Source organism: Balaenoptera borealis, assembly GCF_965194805.1.
Source record: "Balaenoptera borealis genome assembly, chromosome: 3".
Lineage (NCBI taxonomy): Eukaryota > Metazoa > Chordata > Mammalia > Artiodactyla > Balaenopteridae > Balaenoptera > Balaenoptera borealis.
This window is the reverse complement of record NC_138866.1, coordinates 119,913,381-119,928,880: the sequence shown is the minus strand read 5'-3', so window position 1 is coordinate 119,928,880 and position 15,500 is coordinate 119,913,381. Positions and strand designations below refer to the sequence as shown.

At 50.5% G+C, this 15,500-nt stretch overlaps 1 protein-coding gene across 1 annotated transcript in view; it reads left to right on the top strand.

Moving 5' to 3' along the window:
- HEXA (hexosaminidase subunit alpha) overlaps positions 1-15,097 on the top strand; it is a 39,078-nt gene extending 23,981 nt beyond the window's left edge. The window contains exons 2-14 of the mRNA XM_082383585.1: positions 3,877-3,969; positions 5,442-5,507; positions 7,128-7,174; positions 7,687-7,797; positions 8,668-8,769; positions 9,258-9,390; positions 10,327-10,507; positions 11,448-11,534; positions 11,792-11,864; positions 12,522-12,705; positions 12,873-12,963; positions 13,661-13,765; positions 14,855-15,097. Of these exons, the coding sequence (XP_082239711.1) occupies positions 3,877-3,969; positions 5,442-5,507; positions 7,128-7,174; positions 7,687-7,797; positions 8,668-8,769; positions 9,258-9,390; positions 10,327-10,507; positions 11,448-11,534; positions 11,792-11,864; positions 12,522-12,705; positions 12,873-12,963; positions 13,661-13,765; positions 14,855-14,918 (1,337 nt within the window). The 3' untranslated portion in view covers positions 14,919-15,097. The remainder of the gene's footprint in view (positions 1-3,876; positions 3,970-5,441; positions 5,508-7,127; positions 7,175-7,686; positions 7,798-8,667; positions 8,770-9,257; positions 9,391-10,326; positions 10,508-11,447; positions 11,535-11,791; positions 11,865-12,521; positions 12,706-12,872; positions 12,964-13,660; positions 13,766-14,854) is intronic.
- Positions 15,098-15,500: the final 403 nt, after the last annotated feature.

Sequence of the window (15,500 nt, the reverse complement as noted above, 5' to 3'; positions counted from 1 at the left end):
ACAGCCCAGTGGGGTAGGTACTGTCATGATCACCAGATGAGGAACCTCCAGCTCAGAGGGAAAATAACTTGCTCAGGGTCCCACAGCCAGGAAGTGTTAGAGCCCAGATTTGAACCCAGATCTGTCTGACTTTGAAATTCAGCACTGAACTGCTCAGGCTACATTTCCTCTAGAGTTTCTTTTGTAACTGGAAGGAGAGAGAAAGAGTGACTGTTTGAGATGACCCAGAGTCAAGACTAGGAAGTCTTGCAAATATTTTAATGCTGATGGGAGAGAATCAGCGAAAAGAAATAATTTGAAGATTTGGGGGGAAAGGGAGATAACTTATACAAGCAGAGCCTGAGGAGAGTTGCAGAGCACAGGTGAAAGGAAGCCCCTTCCACCAAGGTAGGAAAAGGAGAAGGTAAAGACCAGGTGTGTGTTGCAGGTATTTTTGTCAGGGAGGAGCAGGGAAGGTAGAGGTGGATGATTGTCTGCTGATTGTCAGCTGAGAGTAAAGGAGGTTGTGATCCAGTTATGGACTTGAAGAAAGTGGTACCAGTCTGAAATAGCTGTTGCAGAGAATAGATAAAAGCAGTGGTGGAGAAGCAGATTTTCACGATTGGTATCAAGGGCCCAGCCAAGATGAGAGACCAGGATTAGGTGCACGGAAGGCAGATGTTAGATTGATCCAGGTTGAGGGGTTTGCCCACTGTGTGCAACCGAAGACAGGGACAGGCTGTTGAGAGTATTGGCTAGATTGTGTTTGAGGTGATGGGTCACCGCATCTAGGGCAGCAGTGAAGGAAGTGAGGATGGGAGAGGATTGAGAACAGAAAGGAAGTGGAAGGATCATAGTACTGGCATCTGGACAAAGTTCAACAGCGGGATTTTGGTAGTAAAAGGGTCTAGGGTTCCCTTATTCTCGAGTTCCACGTCCAGAGCTGACCTGTGATGAATAAGGCTAAATTGTGCTAAAAAGGGGGCACAAGGGTAGAAGACTAACCGTGGTTATCTCTTCAGAGAAGAAGAGGGGTGCCAAAGATAACCTGTTTTTTTCTTTTTGCTGTGCACACTTCTGGGCTGTTTGAATTTTTTTAACTTCTTAAATTTAAAAAAATACAAACTTTTCAGTGAACCCAAAGAAAAGAGCAGGCTTCCATGAAAGCAGGGGGATGAGGGAGCTGCGGAGATGGGAGCAGTGGTCTAGAATGGGCCCCCGGAGTATGTGATCTGTCTGTGGCATCACGAAGTACTGGCTCTGAGGAGGAGCGGCTGGGACCTGGTCCCACCCTGCCATTGTTCACCGGGGAGGAAGTGGGAGCCCCGAGGCTCGCTCTGCTTGGCAGCAGCAGGACCAGAACCAGAACTAACCCTTCCTGATCTCCCAGCTCAGTGCTCTGTTTTCCATGCTGCTTCCTGAGCACTTGAGGCTTCAGAATTTCCTGCTGTCCCGCCCGGGCTCATTGCGAGTGTTCCCGTGCGATTGCTGGTGAGCAGGCTCTTTGCCAGACCCTGCTTCCCACACCTCAGTTCTTCCCAGCGCGGGGTGTGTGGGTGTTTGTAGAGGCGGCTGGCTTGTCCCCTGCCTATTTCCTGTTCTCTTCAGAGTGGCAACTTGGAGGCGGAAAACCACAATGATGGTCTCTATTTACATCCTTTTAAATGACCCAGTGTCCCTCCTGTTTTGCCAGCTCTCACATCACTGCCTCCCCTGGTCCTTCCTCCTCATAGCTTGTTTAAGCAGCAGCCATGACTCTGTGTCTTCTTTATCAGCCCAAACCCACATGAGTCACTGAGAGCACTTAGGACGGGGCTTCTTCACCATGAGGTTGGTGGTCAGGGGTGGAGGGATGAGCCCTTAAATTAAGGGCATTGTTCTAGGGGAAAAATCCTTTCATTTTTGTCAGATCTTCAAAGGAGTCTGGGACCTTCCCCACTAAAAGACCATGGATATAGAGAATGGAGTATAGGTGTGTTTTAGAAAAACAAAAATATAATAACAACAGCAGTTAGATGTTTTCTTGTCTTCTAAGTAAGTTCAGATAAACCTGGTGTTTGTGCAGCCTCTCTCGTCATCAGGACAGTGACCGTGGCAACTGCATATGAATAGTTGTGATTTCTCCTCAGTTTGGTAGACTGAGGTCCAGAGGATTAAGACTACAGCTCAGGACTTTTGTCCTCTTTTGCATGCCCGCCTGGGTAGATGTGCACATGAGCTCTCCACACGATGATATTGGGGCTCCACGATGTGTGGGGTCAGGTGGGGATAAGGAGACAAAGGATGAGGCCGTGGTTTAAGGAGGGATATTCTTTTATAGTTTTCTTCACGCCTGCCTCTCAGTGAAGTCCTCCTTGGTCTTTGGGATTTGTAGAGATGGCCTGTCTGCTTAGAGAGCTTGGGATGGCCCTGCACATTCTGTTTTGAGCATGCTCTCTGCCCTGAAAGTCTGGTTGTCCTTCTATGTTGTGGGGATGAGTCTTCAGGGTTTAGAATGTAGTTGTGAGTTGGCCTGTTCCAGAATAGCCTCAAATTCTCTTCTGCCTCCAGGGTTTAAGCAGGTACTAGTGTGGGGCAACAGGGTATTTACAGGCAGGGGAAAGAATATGTTTGCTCATTATGGTGGGAAAGGGCCCCTGATTGGCTTGCTTCTTGGCCGGCCTGAAAGCCAAGATGCAGCCATGTGGTGTAGTGATCAGGAGATTTGAGCAGGCTTCCTTGAGATGGTTCAAGGGTCCTGGGTTCCTTCTGCTTAGAGTTAGATAACATTTGGGATTCCAATTTGGTTCTGAATCCTCTCTCCCTGCTTTTTGCCTGACCATCCTACCCCTGACTTTATAGTTCCATAGGAAGTTATGGATGTTGTGGTGCCAGTGGGGATGAATGTGGCTTCAGAAAAAGAATAGAGAGTGGGAGTTCACTGAGGTTCAGGCTTGGAGCGGTACAATCAGAACCACCCTGAAGGTCATGGAGAAGAACCAGTGGGAGGGTGGGAAGAGACAGTACATTAGTGTTTTGATTTTGGCTTTTTCTTTTTGTTTTCTGCGTAGACTGGGATCTGTTGAACTATATTAGATAGTATGTTGTCTCCTACTGGGTGGCTTTCCACTGTTGGGAAGAAGTCTGCCTTGGACAGAGAACCTGTTTGGGAAGAGGAAGGAAGGAAGCGGGATGGGCTGGTGGCCACGTACCTTTGCTGGAGTGCCCACTAGGTCATCTCAGGCCTCCTTTGCATAGACGATCCTCCTGTCATCTGCTTCATCTGGTCACTTTAGCTCCTGAGCTTTTACAAAGTTGGAAGCTTTCATCTAGAGCCTTCCAGAGCAGTGCTACTTCAAGTGCCAGTCTGCAATGAGATGGGAAGCATACGCACCAGAACATAAAACTGTTCCCTTCAACAAGAAAACCTTGTTATGAAAAATTGTTAGACCTAAACAGTGTGTTTGCTCTGACATAGTTGCCTCACATTCTGGAGTCATATAAGCTTCCTATCTGGTGACCCGCCAGTGACACCGTTTGCAAATCAGCAGCTAATCTGTAGACCACGCTTTGACTAGCAGTACTCTAGAGCCACCTTTAGTTCAGAAGCAGTTGTTGAGGTCTTGGAGTCATGTGCTTGGCCTCTACAAGTCAGAAACAGAGAGCCCGGTTACCGAGAGCTGCTGCCAGATCAGTCATACACGGACCAGGCAGGTTACTGGGGAGAGCGGAGCACGACCGAAGTGACCAAGTTGAACAGATGACTAGGCAAGTGCCAAGGGCAGATCCGTCCCCTCTCCCTTACCACAAGCACACAAGCCGAAGGGACCAGAGCCAGCAACCCTTCTGTAGGGCCTTAGTTTTGCCTGTTGTTTCTTGTGGCAGGTCAGCCTCACTGAGTTCATCCTGTCCTTGCAGGAAAACAGCATACGTCAGAGAAGAATTCGTTGGTTATCCTTGTCGTCACTCCTGGATGTGACCAGTTTCCTTCTTTGGAGTCTGTGGAGAATTGTAAGTACCACCTTGTTCCCTGTTCGAGAAGAGAAAGCACTTGTCTGGAGCTGTAACTCCGGAAGTCCTGGCCTAAGTTGCGGCTGCTACGCCTGGAGCCCTCCATGAGTGTGGGCACCAGGGCTCACCAAGTGCCCAGAGCCGTCAAAGGTGAGTTTTTCCTGTGCAGTCTAACCAGCTGTGAACATCACACTGGCTATTCACTGAGTCCCACAGGACACGTGTCTTCTGGACTGAATATAATCCCACTGGTATTTTAGGAACTTGCACACTTTGCTGATTTTCTCTAAGAGACCCTACCCTGGGAAGACAAGGAGTTTTTGGCCATTTGAACCGAGATGAAGTCAAGGCGTTGGTTCTGTGGCTGCCACCCGTCTTCCCTGAGCAGCGGCATTTGGGGACGTCTCAGTCTGCAAAGTGAACATTCAGGTCTTGGCTTCTTCCTTACATTCCTGATGGAGTAGCTGAAGCTTGGTGACAAAGGGACAGGAGGGTGATTTCAAAGGCTCTGGGAACGTCGTAACCTGGACTCACCCCTCCAAGCATCCCTCTCCCCTTCATACTTGGAGCTAAAGCCTGGCAGGAATTATGTTTCCGGTGGGGAAACTGACCCACAGGGTGGGTGGTGCTTTGTAGAGGAATCTGTACCAGTCTGCCCCTCCTCACACACTGTCTTCCAGGGGCTCGGAGCCACTGGGTGACCACCCTCCCGCTCTGGCCCCAGGCCTGAGTGCAGCCTTGCTTGCTCAGGGAACGCCTCCTCTTTGAAAGAAAAAAAAAATGTTATCTTTTGTTGTCTTTTTTTTTTGGCCGCGCCATGCGGCATATGGGATCTTAGTTCCCCAACCAGGGATCAGACCTGCACCCCCTGCAGTGGAAGTGTGGAATCTTAACCACTGGACCACCAGGGAAGTCCCTTGTTATTATTTTTTGTTTTATAATATATTGCATTTTTATTCCTAAATGAAAGAGAACTATCCATATATAACAGGGAAAAATCCACATGGGTGACAGCTTATCTTTTTTTCTTTCTTTTTTTTTTGTTTGTTTGTTTATTTATTTATTTATTTATTTATTTATGGCTGTGTTGGGTCTTCGTTTCTGTGCGAGGGCTTTCTCCAGTTGCAGCAAGCGGGGGCCACTCTTCATCGCGGTGCACAGGCCTCACACTATCGCGGCCTCTCTTATTGCGGAGCACAGGTTCCAGACACGCAGGCTCAGTAATTGTGGCTCACGGGCCCAGTTGCTACGTGGCATGTGGGATCTTCCCAGACCAGGGCTCGAACCCGTGTCCCCTGCATTGGCAGGCAGACTCTCAACCACTGCGCCACCAGGGAAGCCCTATTTTTAGTTTTTTAAGGAACCTCCATACTGTTGTTGTTATTTTCTAATCCAAGGATTTGCACAGAACATGTGATTGTAATCTGAGGGTAGAAATCCTTAACCAAATGGGGTCATTTCTGTTATTTCAGACACCCTGACCGTAAATGATGAGCAGTGTTTCCTCCTTTCAGAGACTGTCTGGGGCGCCCTCCGAGGTAACAAGATGGGGCTGACGCTGGGAGAGAGAGAAGGATGATGTGGGAAGGTCGGCCCTGGTGGGGTAGGGGGCAGGACTGGGGGCCCAGCGAACACCCCCACCTTAGGAAGCTGGCGTTATGGACCAGCTGGAGTATTTCCGCAGCTCCCTGAAGGGAGTGTTCTCCTTACAGCTGCCTCCAGAAGTTGACAGGTGTCAGCCTGTGCAGGGGCAGCCGCTACCCTGGGCAGGTGCTCTGGGGAAGCAGGGGGCAGGCAGCTGGGGAGAGGGGCCCAGTCTGCCACAAACACTGCTTGTTCAGCGCTCGTTTCAGACACATGATTGGAAAGATTCTTTTAAAACTAGATCAAAAGGAATAGATAAATGTCAAAAAAGAGGTAAAGAGTGGTAAAATATGTAGAACTCTGTTATTTGGGGAGAAAATGAGGACTTTGCTAGCTAACGGGTGATAGGCCCCCCTGCCCTTCTTCTTGGCTTACTGAAAAGGTATTCGGTCCCTGGATACAGACTTAGCCAAACAACTCTACCACTTTTGGTAAAAGGTCTGCTGGTGAATGATGGGAGAAATTCTCACTGAACTCCAAACCTTGTTTTGGTTTGTCTTTGTTCTCTAGCTCCTCCTCCCCTCCCCTGTGTTTTGGAGAAACAGCATGCCAACTCCCCTTTCTGCCTCTTGTAGCTGTTGTGTGGGTGTTAACGATTAGGCAGGTTAAGGTAGAGGAGATCTGGGACCCCGAGTGCTAGGCGTCAGAGTCAGACTGGAGAGAAGCCCAGATGGTACACTGGAAGTCTGCCTTAAATGAGCTACTGAGTGACCATGAACGTCTCACAGATTCTTAAATTCTGAAAATTTAGGATTCTGGGAATCCCTCACAGGGCTTCTGCTGGATTTTCAGAAGTGAGGCCCCAGCTGTTGAGAACATCTAGTGCTCTGGACTGAGCATGCCCGCCCTTGGGCTTTGCTGGAATCTAGGAGTCTGTGTCCAGTCTTCTGGGGCAGTTGCTGCCTGCCACACCTCAGCTCCCTATAGCTGGTTCTCTTCTCAGGCTCTGAAGAGGAAAAGTAGAGGCTTCTTTGTCTTCTAAGTCCAGCTGTGGACCCACAAGTTTATGATCTCGTTGAGTTTATGAAACTCAAGTCAATGATCACATTCTCACAATTCAGTCTGGGAGAAGTGAAGGGGCAGCAGATTGGGGGCCCCTTTTTCTCAGCTCCCTTAGCTCATGATGGGTATTATCCATGGAAAGCTTTAACTCCTTGTGAGCTGGCTTGTCCCTGCATCTGTCCTCATGGGCACACACCTTGACCTCTCTTAATATCTTTGTAAATTCAAGGTTTAGGAAGTATAGATAAGAGGCATGTGGGTCAGTGTATTGCTAGGAGGGGCACAAAAACCCCTTAACGCTGCCATCTCCCAAAATGAAATACAGAGTAAAAATAGGTACTGGCTTCCTACTATCCCCTTTTTGTAACTGTTGAGAACCATCAAGCCTACACTAGATCCCCTCTCACTGTGTGCCCAAGCACTGTGCTGTGCCACATGGGAACCTTCCAAATGGTTCCAACTCTTTACCCGCCTCCCTAAGTCTTTACATCTGCCTCTCTACTTCCCTGCAGGTCTGGAGACTTTTAGCCAGCTTGTTCAGAGATCTCCTGAGGGCACGGTGAGTGTGGGCCCTCAAAAAGGGCTCCTTTTAAATCTCTGGGGTTTGCTCCCAATGTTGAGAGTCCTGGAAATATCTTATTTTGCCTTAAACAGAATCCTGGTGGCTTGAGATGTCCCCAAAAAAGAGTATTCAAGGAGATATGGGTGGAAACTGGTTTGGTAGATTTTGCCAGTTGGGGTATAATTTAGTTCCCCTGGGTCACTGTTTAGTAATGACCTTGAGACCACACTGCTTTGAAGAAAATATTAACAGTCAGTGAAATTCTGGAATGTGTGGGCTGAGTGGTATGTGGGACAGCTGTATTTGGCTGGCACGGGACAGTTGCTCTCTGGACAAGTACCTGCTTATGGTCATTGAGGTAGAGGTGTGCGGTGTTTGTGGAGACAGTTACCCTGCAGAACAGTCACAGGTTGGCTTTTCAGGGATCTTGGAAGACTTTTCTCATCCCCCTCCACCCCACTGGTGAATTTCCTTTGAATCTTAACATGTTCAGTGTTTGGTCCACACAGTTCTATATCAACAAGACGGAGATTGAGGACTTCCCCCGCTTCCCTCACCGGGGCTTGTTGTTGGATACGTCTCGCCATTACCTGCCACTGGCTAGCATCCTGGACACTCTGGTACCCTGGCCTTAAGGCCTTCTTTTCCCTCAGGGTTCTGGGGTAATGGGACAACAGAGAGATCAGGTGCCATATTCTTAAAGAGTTACAGAGAGAATGTGCATAACTTTATGAGCTCCCGGGAAAAATGTAAAAGATGACCTGCTCCAAGATTCAAAAAAATAACAAGAGTGATTTAAACCTACCCCACTACTGAGGACCAATGTCCAGGCTATCTCCAGCGATGCAGGAAGTGGTTTGGGGAATTGACTTCTTTGACTGAGCAGAGCTAACTTTAGTTAGTACAAAGTCATAGGAAAGAGATGTTCAAAATCCTTAGCTGGGGATGTTCCTAACTGTCTCGAATTTGATGGGCAGTCTTACCTTACAGTTGCCGATCTAGCTCACGTGTCTAACTTTTCCTTTGCTCTCCTGATGGAACCAAAGAAGTGGACACATGCACCAGTTTTGGCATCTGAGATTTATGGATTATGGGGCTACTAAATTCACAACAGACCTCACAGTTTGGATAAACACTAGTCAGACAACCCAAAACAAATGGCAGGAGGAAATATTAGTTTTCAGGGTATTGTGGGGCTTTCTGAAGACCCCAGGGTACCACGGAGCTGCAGCCCTCCTCTCGATGTGACCGTAACTCATCCCCCAAAGAGGAGATACGACTTCTGTCAGCCATCTTTGGGTGTGCAGGGTCTTCCCTCTTCCCTCCACGCCAGGCACAACCCGATGGGAAGGTTTGATAGGGAGAACCTGTGAACACTTAGCAGGAAGCTGGGCAGGTCGAGCCTGTTAAAGTGTGTGGAGCAGCCTGCCAGCTTGGGGCTGAAGCTGGAGAAGTTGTGCTGAGTTAACAGTGCGTGCTCTGACCTACAGGATGTCATGGCGTACAATAAATTCAACGTGTTCCACTGGCATCTGGTCGATGACTCTTCCTTCCCATATGAGAGCTTCACTTTTCCAGACCTCACCAAAAAGGTATGCCTTGATTTCGCCCAGACCAAGTTGATGGCTTGAAGTCTGAACCTGGCTGTGGCGCCCTGCTGGCAAGGACACCAGCTCTCCTCCTAACCAGCCAGTTTTAGGGACACACTGACATATAGGGGGCGGGCACTGGATTTGGAGTCAGGAGACCTGAGTTCAAGTCCAAACTACACCATTAATTTGCTCTGTGACCTTCAGGAGAGAATCTCTCCTGGTCCCATCTTCTTTTTATTTATCTATATTTGGTTAGCTGGGCATAATAACTACCTTATTCATCTCACTGGCATCACGGCACTGAGATAAGACAGTAGATGTGATAGCTTGTGGGAAATTATGATAAAGTTCCTTGAAGACAACCCCTGATACCAAAGGGCTGTTGGTAGATTTTCTGATATCCAGGGGGTCCAGAAGGCATTTTGAGTATCATTTCCTCTGCTAGCCTTCAGGAAATGAGATCCTGAATGGTGTTTTGTGCCTTTCAGGGGTCCTACAACCCTGCCACCCACATCTACACAGCACAGGATGTGAAGGAGGTGATTGAATATGCGCGACTTCGGGGTATCCGTGTGTTGGCAGAGTTCGACACTCCTGGCCACACTCTGTCATGGGGACCAGGTAAGAATAATGTCTGGAGTTGGAGGGAGTCTACTGATTCCCCTCAGTGGGACTTTAGGATATTGGCTCTTGGATGTAGCATGCCTCAGCCTTGGTCTCTGGAAGAATGTTTTCCATCAACTTTTTCCACTGGGAATTTAGATAGGCAGAATTTACTTTGGGCGAAGGAGGCCGCTTCTTGCTGTTAAAATATGGGCAGGGACTTCCCTGGTGGCGCAGTGGTTAAGAATCCACCTGCCAATGCAGGGGACACGGGTTCGAGCCCTGGTCCAGGAAGATCCCACATGCCGCGGAGCAACTAAGCCCGTGCACCACAGCTACTGAGCCTGTGCCCTAGAGCCCGCGAGCCACAACTACTGAGCCTGTGAGCCACAACTACTGAAGCCCGTGCACCTAGAGCCTGTGCTCTGCAGCAAGAGAAGCCACCGTAATGAGAGGCCCATGCACCGCAACGAAGAGTAGCCCCTGCTCTCTGCAACTAAGGAAAGCCTGTGCACAGCAACAAAGACCCAATGCAGCCAAAAAAAAAAAAAAAAAAAAAGGGCAAATTCTTCTCAGGCGTCCTTGCCTCATGATGCCCTTGTAGGCTGTTGTGCCCTAGAGTGGAAGAAAGATTTTGCCAGTTTTGCTGGATCAAGCTCTCTGCTTTTCTGCCCATAGGCTACATGAGGGCAGACTTTGGGAGCAAGGGTGACCGCTGCTGGAAGAGTGTGTCAAGGCAGGAGTGTGTGTGTGACAGTTGTCTGTGTATGATTGTGGACATATTTGTATTTCTTTGATTGTCACTAAATGCTCACAATTACCAGTGTCTGTGAATGCCTGAGTGTTCCTATCTGGGTGCATGTAATGTCTGTGAACATGATTATCACCATGTATATGACTGTATGTGGGGTCTGTGTATTTGTGACACTAGTGTGAGGTTCTCTATTGCCTTAGGTGTCCCTGGATTATTAACTCCTTGCTACTCTGGGTCTCACCCTTCTGGCACCTTTGGGCCAGTGAATCCCGCTCTCAACAATACCTATGAGTTCATGAGCACCTTCTTCTTGGAGATCAGCTCTGTCTTCCCAGATTTTTATCTTCACCTTGGAGGAGATGAGGTTGATTTCACCTGCTGGTATGAGCCCTGTGACCTTCCCATCCTGGCCTGATGAACTGCCTACTCAGAGTAGAGGTTAGCCCGTGAGAAGCTACCTGTCTCAGGTGTTCCTCATCTGTCTCCATCCTGACGGCTCAGGTCTTCGGCCTTTTCTCTCTCCACCTACAGAGAGGCCCTGCCTGATTTTGGCAAGGCTGTGAATGTGACACTCTCCTTTCCTCTTGTCATAGCCTTGAGATATTTACAGAAAAACCAGCTCTGGGCACAGAATTGTCTTGGGAAAATCAGGATAGAGAAAAACAATCCCTGCTTTGGCAGCTTAAAATAGTCTGGTTGAAGAGGCAGGACACATATGAATTCGAGGCTAATATATGACAGTGTCTAGTTAGTATTATATTGTAAGCTTCCAACTCTCAGATCTGCTTAGCTCAAAAGAGGCTCAGGGGCTTCTTGGCGAAGTGGGCACTAGCGCTGGATCTGAGGAAAGAGTGGAGGAGGGAAAAAACAAAATGTAGACCTTGTGGGGTAAGGGAGCTGCAGTGGGTGACAGACAGCAATGCTTGTATCCAACTGGAATAAAGAATAAATATTAAGGGAAAAGCAGACTATGCCCAGGGTGTGGGAGGTAAGAGACAGAAGCCAGAATCCAGTGTGCCAGAGCCCCAAGCCAAGACCTCAGAGCCACGTGTCATAGCCCAGAGAGATTGATATGTGTTCTCTTTGAGGGTGAACTTGAAGCTCTTCAGATCCAGACTCAGCCTTTCTCAGCCTATGTCAGTGGCCCTCTTCATTTAGCTTTGTTTAGCCACACCTCCCAAATTTGCGGCCTCTTGAGATCCTCAGTCGATTGGTTTTTCAGGTGAAAAGAAGGAGTTGTGGGAGGCCAGGTGACACATCCCCAAGCTCTGGGCTTTGAGGATGTCAAAAGAATTAATCTTCATTTTCTTTTGGGATTCAGGAAGTCCAACCCAGATATCCAGGCCTTTATGAAGAAGAAAGGCTTTGGTGAGGACTTCAAGAAGCTGGAGTCCTTCTACATCCAGACGTGAGGAAAGAAGGAGGGTGGGCAGGGTCCCTGGGGGTCAACTCCTGTGGAGTCCTCTCTTTCCATAGCAGGACCAGGACCTGCTGGACCACTCTCTGGGCCCCTGAAGGGGTCCTTTGTCATGTCCTTTCGTTGGAGTGGTCGATTCCCAACTGGTCAGTCAGGAATGGGCCCCTAACCAGGCTCAGCCCGCAGGGCACTGGCACCTGTAGCACAGAGCCTGTCTGAACCGAGCAGACATTCTCTCTACTCTCTAGGCTGCTGGACATCGTCTCTGCCTACGGCAAGGGCTACGTGGTGTGGCAGGAGGTGTTTGATAATAAAGTAAAGGTGAGCCGGGGCAGAGAGAAGGGGCCACCCTCGGTGCCTCCCCCTGGTCTCCCATCCCTTCCCTGCTCCTGGGTGGGTACAGAGGTCTGAGCCCTGGGTGTGGGTGTCAGAGCCTCCATCTGTCTTCCCTCCCTATGAACTGATGGAGTTATTTCTGCTGCTAGGTTACTTGGGCTTCCTGAGACTGGCATGATGGGTTGGGTTTTCCTGCCTGTGTCATAGACTAGGATCTTCCAGGTCTGCGAGCAGGGCTACCTCCTCCTTCATTGTTGAGCAGTAAGATCCCAGCTTCCTGCCACGTCAGGGGCTCTGCAGGAACCTCGTCCCGTCCTCAGAAGCATCTGGAGATGCTTGGACATGGTAGCTCCTGATGAGTCTCCTGGGCCCCACTGCTTGTCTCCCTTAGCTCACAGCTGGTGTTACTATCTCAGTGTAGACAGGGAAGCTGCAGAAGGACGGGGGGAGAGGCAGCAGGGAGCTCTCCTAGGGCCTGTGGGGCCATCGGCCTCTGCACTGGGCTAGAAGCTCAGTGGTTAGCAGTCACAGAGAAATGCTTTGCTGCTGGGGAGCAGAGGGAGAACACACCCCTTGGCCTGGGTTGCTTGCGTAACAATGTGGCCCGGGAATCTCCTACTGCCCTTTGACCTTTCGTGACAGGTTCAGCCAGACACAGTCATCCAGGTATGGCGAGAAGAGATGCCTGTAAGGTACATGAAGGAGATGGAACTGGTCACCAGTGCCGGCTTCCGGGCCCTGCTCTCTGCCCCCTGGTACCTGAACCACATAACTTATGGCCCTGACTGGAAGAAGATCTACATGGTGGAGCCACTGGCATTTGAAGGTAAACAGGGCGCTCTCCTTGCTGCCAAAGGCGGCTGAGTGGGGTACAGGGTGGGAGGCAGGAGAGTCTGGGCTGGACATTGCAGGTCAAGAGACGAAATGACCTATCTGAGGAGAGGGCCACGTTGGGAAGGTGGTAGAGGCCTGTGGTTGCTCGTTTTCCCTCAGGTAGCCCTGAACAGAAGGCTCTGGTGATCGGCGGAGAGGCCTGTATGTGGGGAGAGTATGTGGACAGCACCAACCTGGTCCCCAGGCTCTGGTAAGGGCTTCCTGGGGACGTGGAGGGTTGGGCCTGTGGGCGTGGGTTCTCCCTCACAGGCTCAATCCCGTCCAGCCTCCCCGAGCCGAGCACCCTCCTTTCAGGCCTGGGAGAGAAGGGGCATCGCAGTGTTGCCCCTGTTTGTATGTAAGTCACCTCCCGCCTGACTTGCATATTTGCTCCTCCAGCCCATTAGGTGTGTCGGATGGAAACTGTTGTCCCCATTTCACAGATAGAGATAAGGAGTCCTGGAGAGCACGTTCAAAGAATGTTGCTTTCGGGATGGCCTGCTCAGGATCCAACCCTGAAGTGCATGGCCCTGTGATAAGGTTCCTCTATGCTGTCTCCTCAGAGGCTGCAGCCCCTCACCAAGTCTGGTTGGGTGTGTAGAGTTTACATTTTGAGAACAGCTGCTGCGGCCACTGTCAGTAACTGTTCACGATGCCTTTAAGACGTACTCTGGTTCCCATGTGTTTGGGGGCGGAGGAGACGGGATCACGATCCCCATTTTACTGAAGATGAAGCTGGGCCCTAGAAGTCCCTGTGAGCCCTCCAGCCGGCTGTCACTCTGATTAAGGTGTCGATCACGTCCCTTGGCCCCGAGCTAGTCCACGGTGCCTAAACAAGAGGCTGTGGGTGTCCAGCACCCTTGCCAGGAATCCAGGGCCCAACCTGGTGCGTGTCCCCTTTCCTGCAGGCCTAGAGCAGGGGCTGTTGCCGAGAGGCTGTGGAGCAACAAGACGGTGACCGACCTGGACTTTGCCTATAAACGTTTGGCACACTTCCGCTGTGAGCTGCTGAGGTACGCAGGCCATGGGCAGGTTGGGGGCTGAGGACCCCGACTGACAGGAAAAGAATACTGATAATAGCTAACACTTGCAGGGGCATACTGTGTGTGGCAAGCCCTGCGCTCAGCCCTCTGCCAGCATTGCTTCATTGAATCTTTACCATAACCCTATAAGGGGGATGTAGTTTTATCCCCATTTCAGAGGTAGGCAGCTGAGGCACAGAGCAGTTAAGTAACTTGCCCAAAGTTGCTCAGAACCAGGATATGAACCAGGCTGACTTCAGAGTCTGCGCTCGTAGCCATGGCCATGCTTTTATGGGTTCTCATGACACCCGTGCCCCTGTCAGGATGGGCCTGCGTAAGATGGTCATTTCCCTGATTCATTCACTTACTAGGTCTTGAGGCCCTAGGGGAAACAGCCTAGTAGAGAGGGGAGTCCCAGGCTGAGAGCCAAGCATGGTGGGGACTAAGCCTCAACTGTCTGTAATCTACTGGGCGACTTTGAGCTAGTTCGTTACCATCTCTGAGCACATAACTTATTTGGGGAATAAAGGAGGCATGCCTAGAGGTACCCTAAGGAGATTGGTCCGGTCCTGGAACTTGTGAGGCGGAGACCTAAGGGTGGGATTTCATGTCCACACCCTGTGCATGGGCTGGACAGTGCCTCGGTTCCCCCCACCCGCCCGCCACATTTACAGAGTTTTAGAGCCATTAATGGGGGCTCAGTGGGCCAGGAGCACTGGGCACCCCTTAGGCATCCACCTGTTTTCTAAAGGGACTGAGTTATTTGGGGCTGGGGCACAGAAACAGGCAAGTTAGAAATACGGAGGTGTTACTCAAGGTTCTGGGATGTCCCTGTATCAAAATCACCTGGGCACCTGCTCAGATTGCAGATTCTTGCCAACACACTTCCCCACCACAAGCAAGAATCTCTGGAAGTGAGACCCCCCCCCAAGGAATTTTGGTGTCTAGTGGCAGTTTGAAATCCACTGAACTGGGGGAAGGGGACACCATTGGTTGTGGTGGAGAAGATGTTGCTGGGGCCCAAGACCGACCCCCTTCCGAGGGGCTCATCTCGCCCTGTTTCTTTACGTCCTCTCGCAGGCGGGGTGTCCAGGCCCAGCCCCTCAGCGTAGGCTACTGTGACGTGGAGTTTGAACAAACCTGAGCAAGTACCCCAGGCACCGAGGAGGGTGCTGGCCCTAGGAGAGCGGTAGCGGGGCCAGGCTTCCACTGTACCCCACCCGGGGGACGGGGCCCCTTGCCCACATTCCTGTGTGCCTGGAGACAAGGGGGCTGGTGTTGGTACTGGTGTCCAATAAAGAGTGATGTGGCGTTTTTCTATAATGAATGTGGATTACCTGTGTGAAAAAAAATGTGAGTGGCCCTAGGGTAAGGGAGCTGCCAGAACTGGCCTTCTGCCCCTGAGGGTGATAGGGCTCAGCAGGGCCCAGCCAGGTTGGGCTCAGTATCTGCCCCTGGAGGGATCTTATAAGTTGAGGGCTGGGAATGAAACCCATAGCCTTTGTGCTGTCCTGCTCTGCCTGAGTTATGATGCCTCTCCAACCCCACACATAGTCCAGACACATACCCCATCCTTAGACTCATCACTTAGCCCTCCAAGGCTTCTGTATACAGAAGACACCATAGGGGACCAAAGAAGTTCTGGGAAGCCGCAGGGGCTCCAGCCCCAACCTGGTCACAGAATAGCCCCTCCCCCATGCATACTCACAAACTTCCCTCCCCTAGA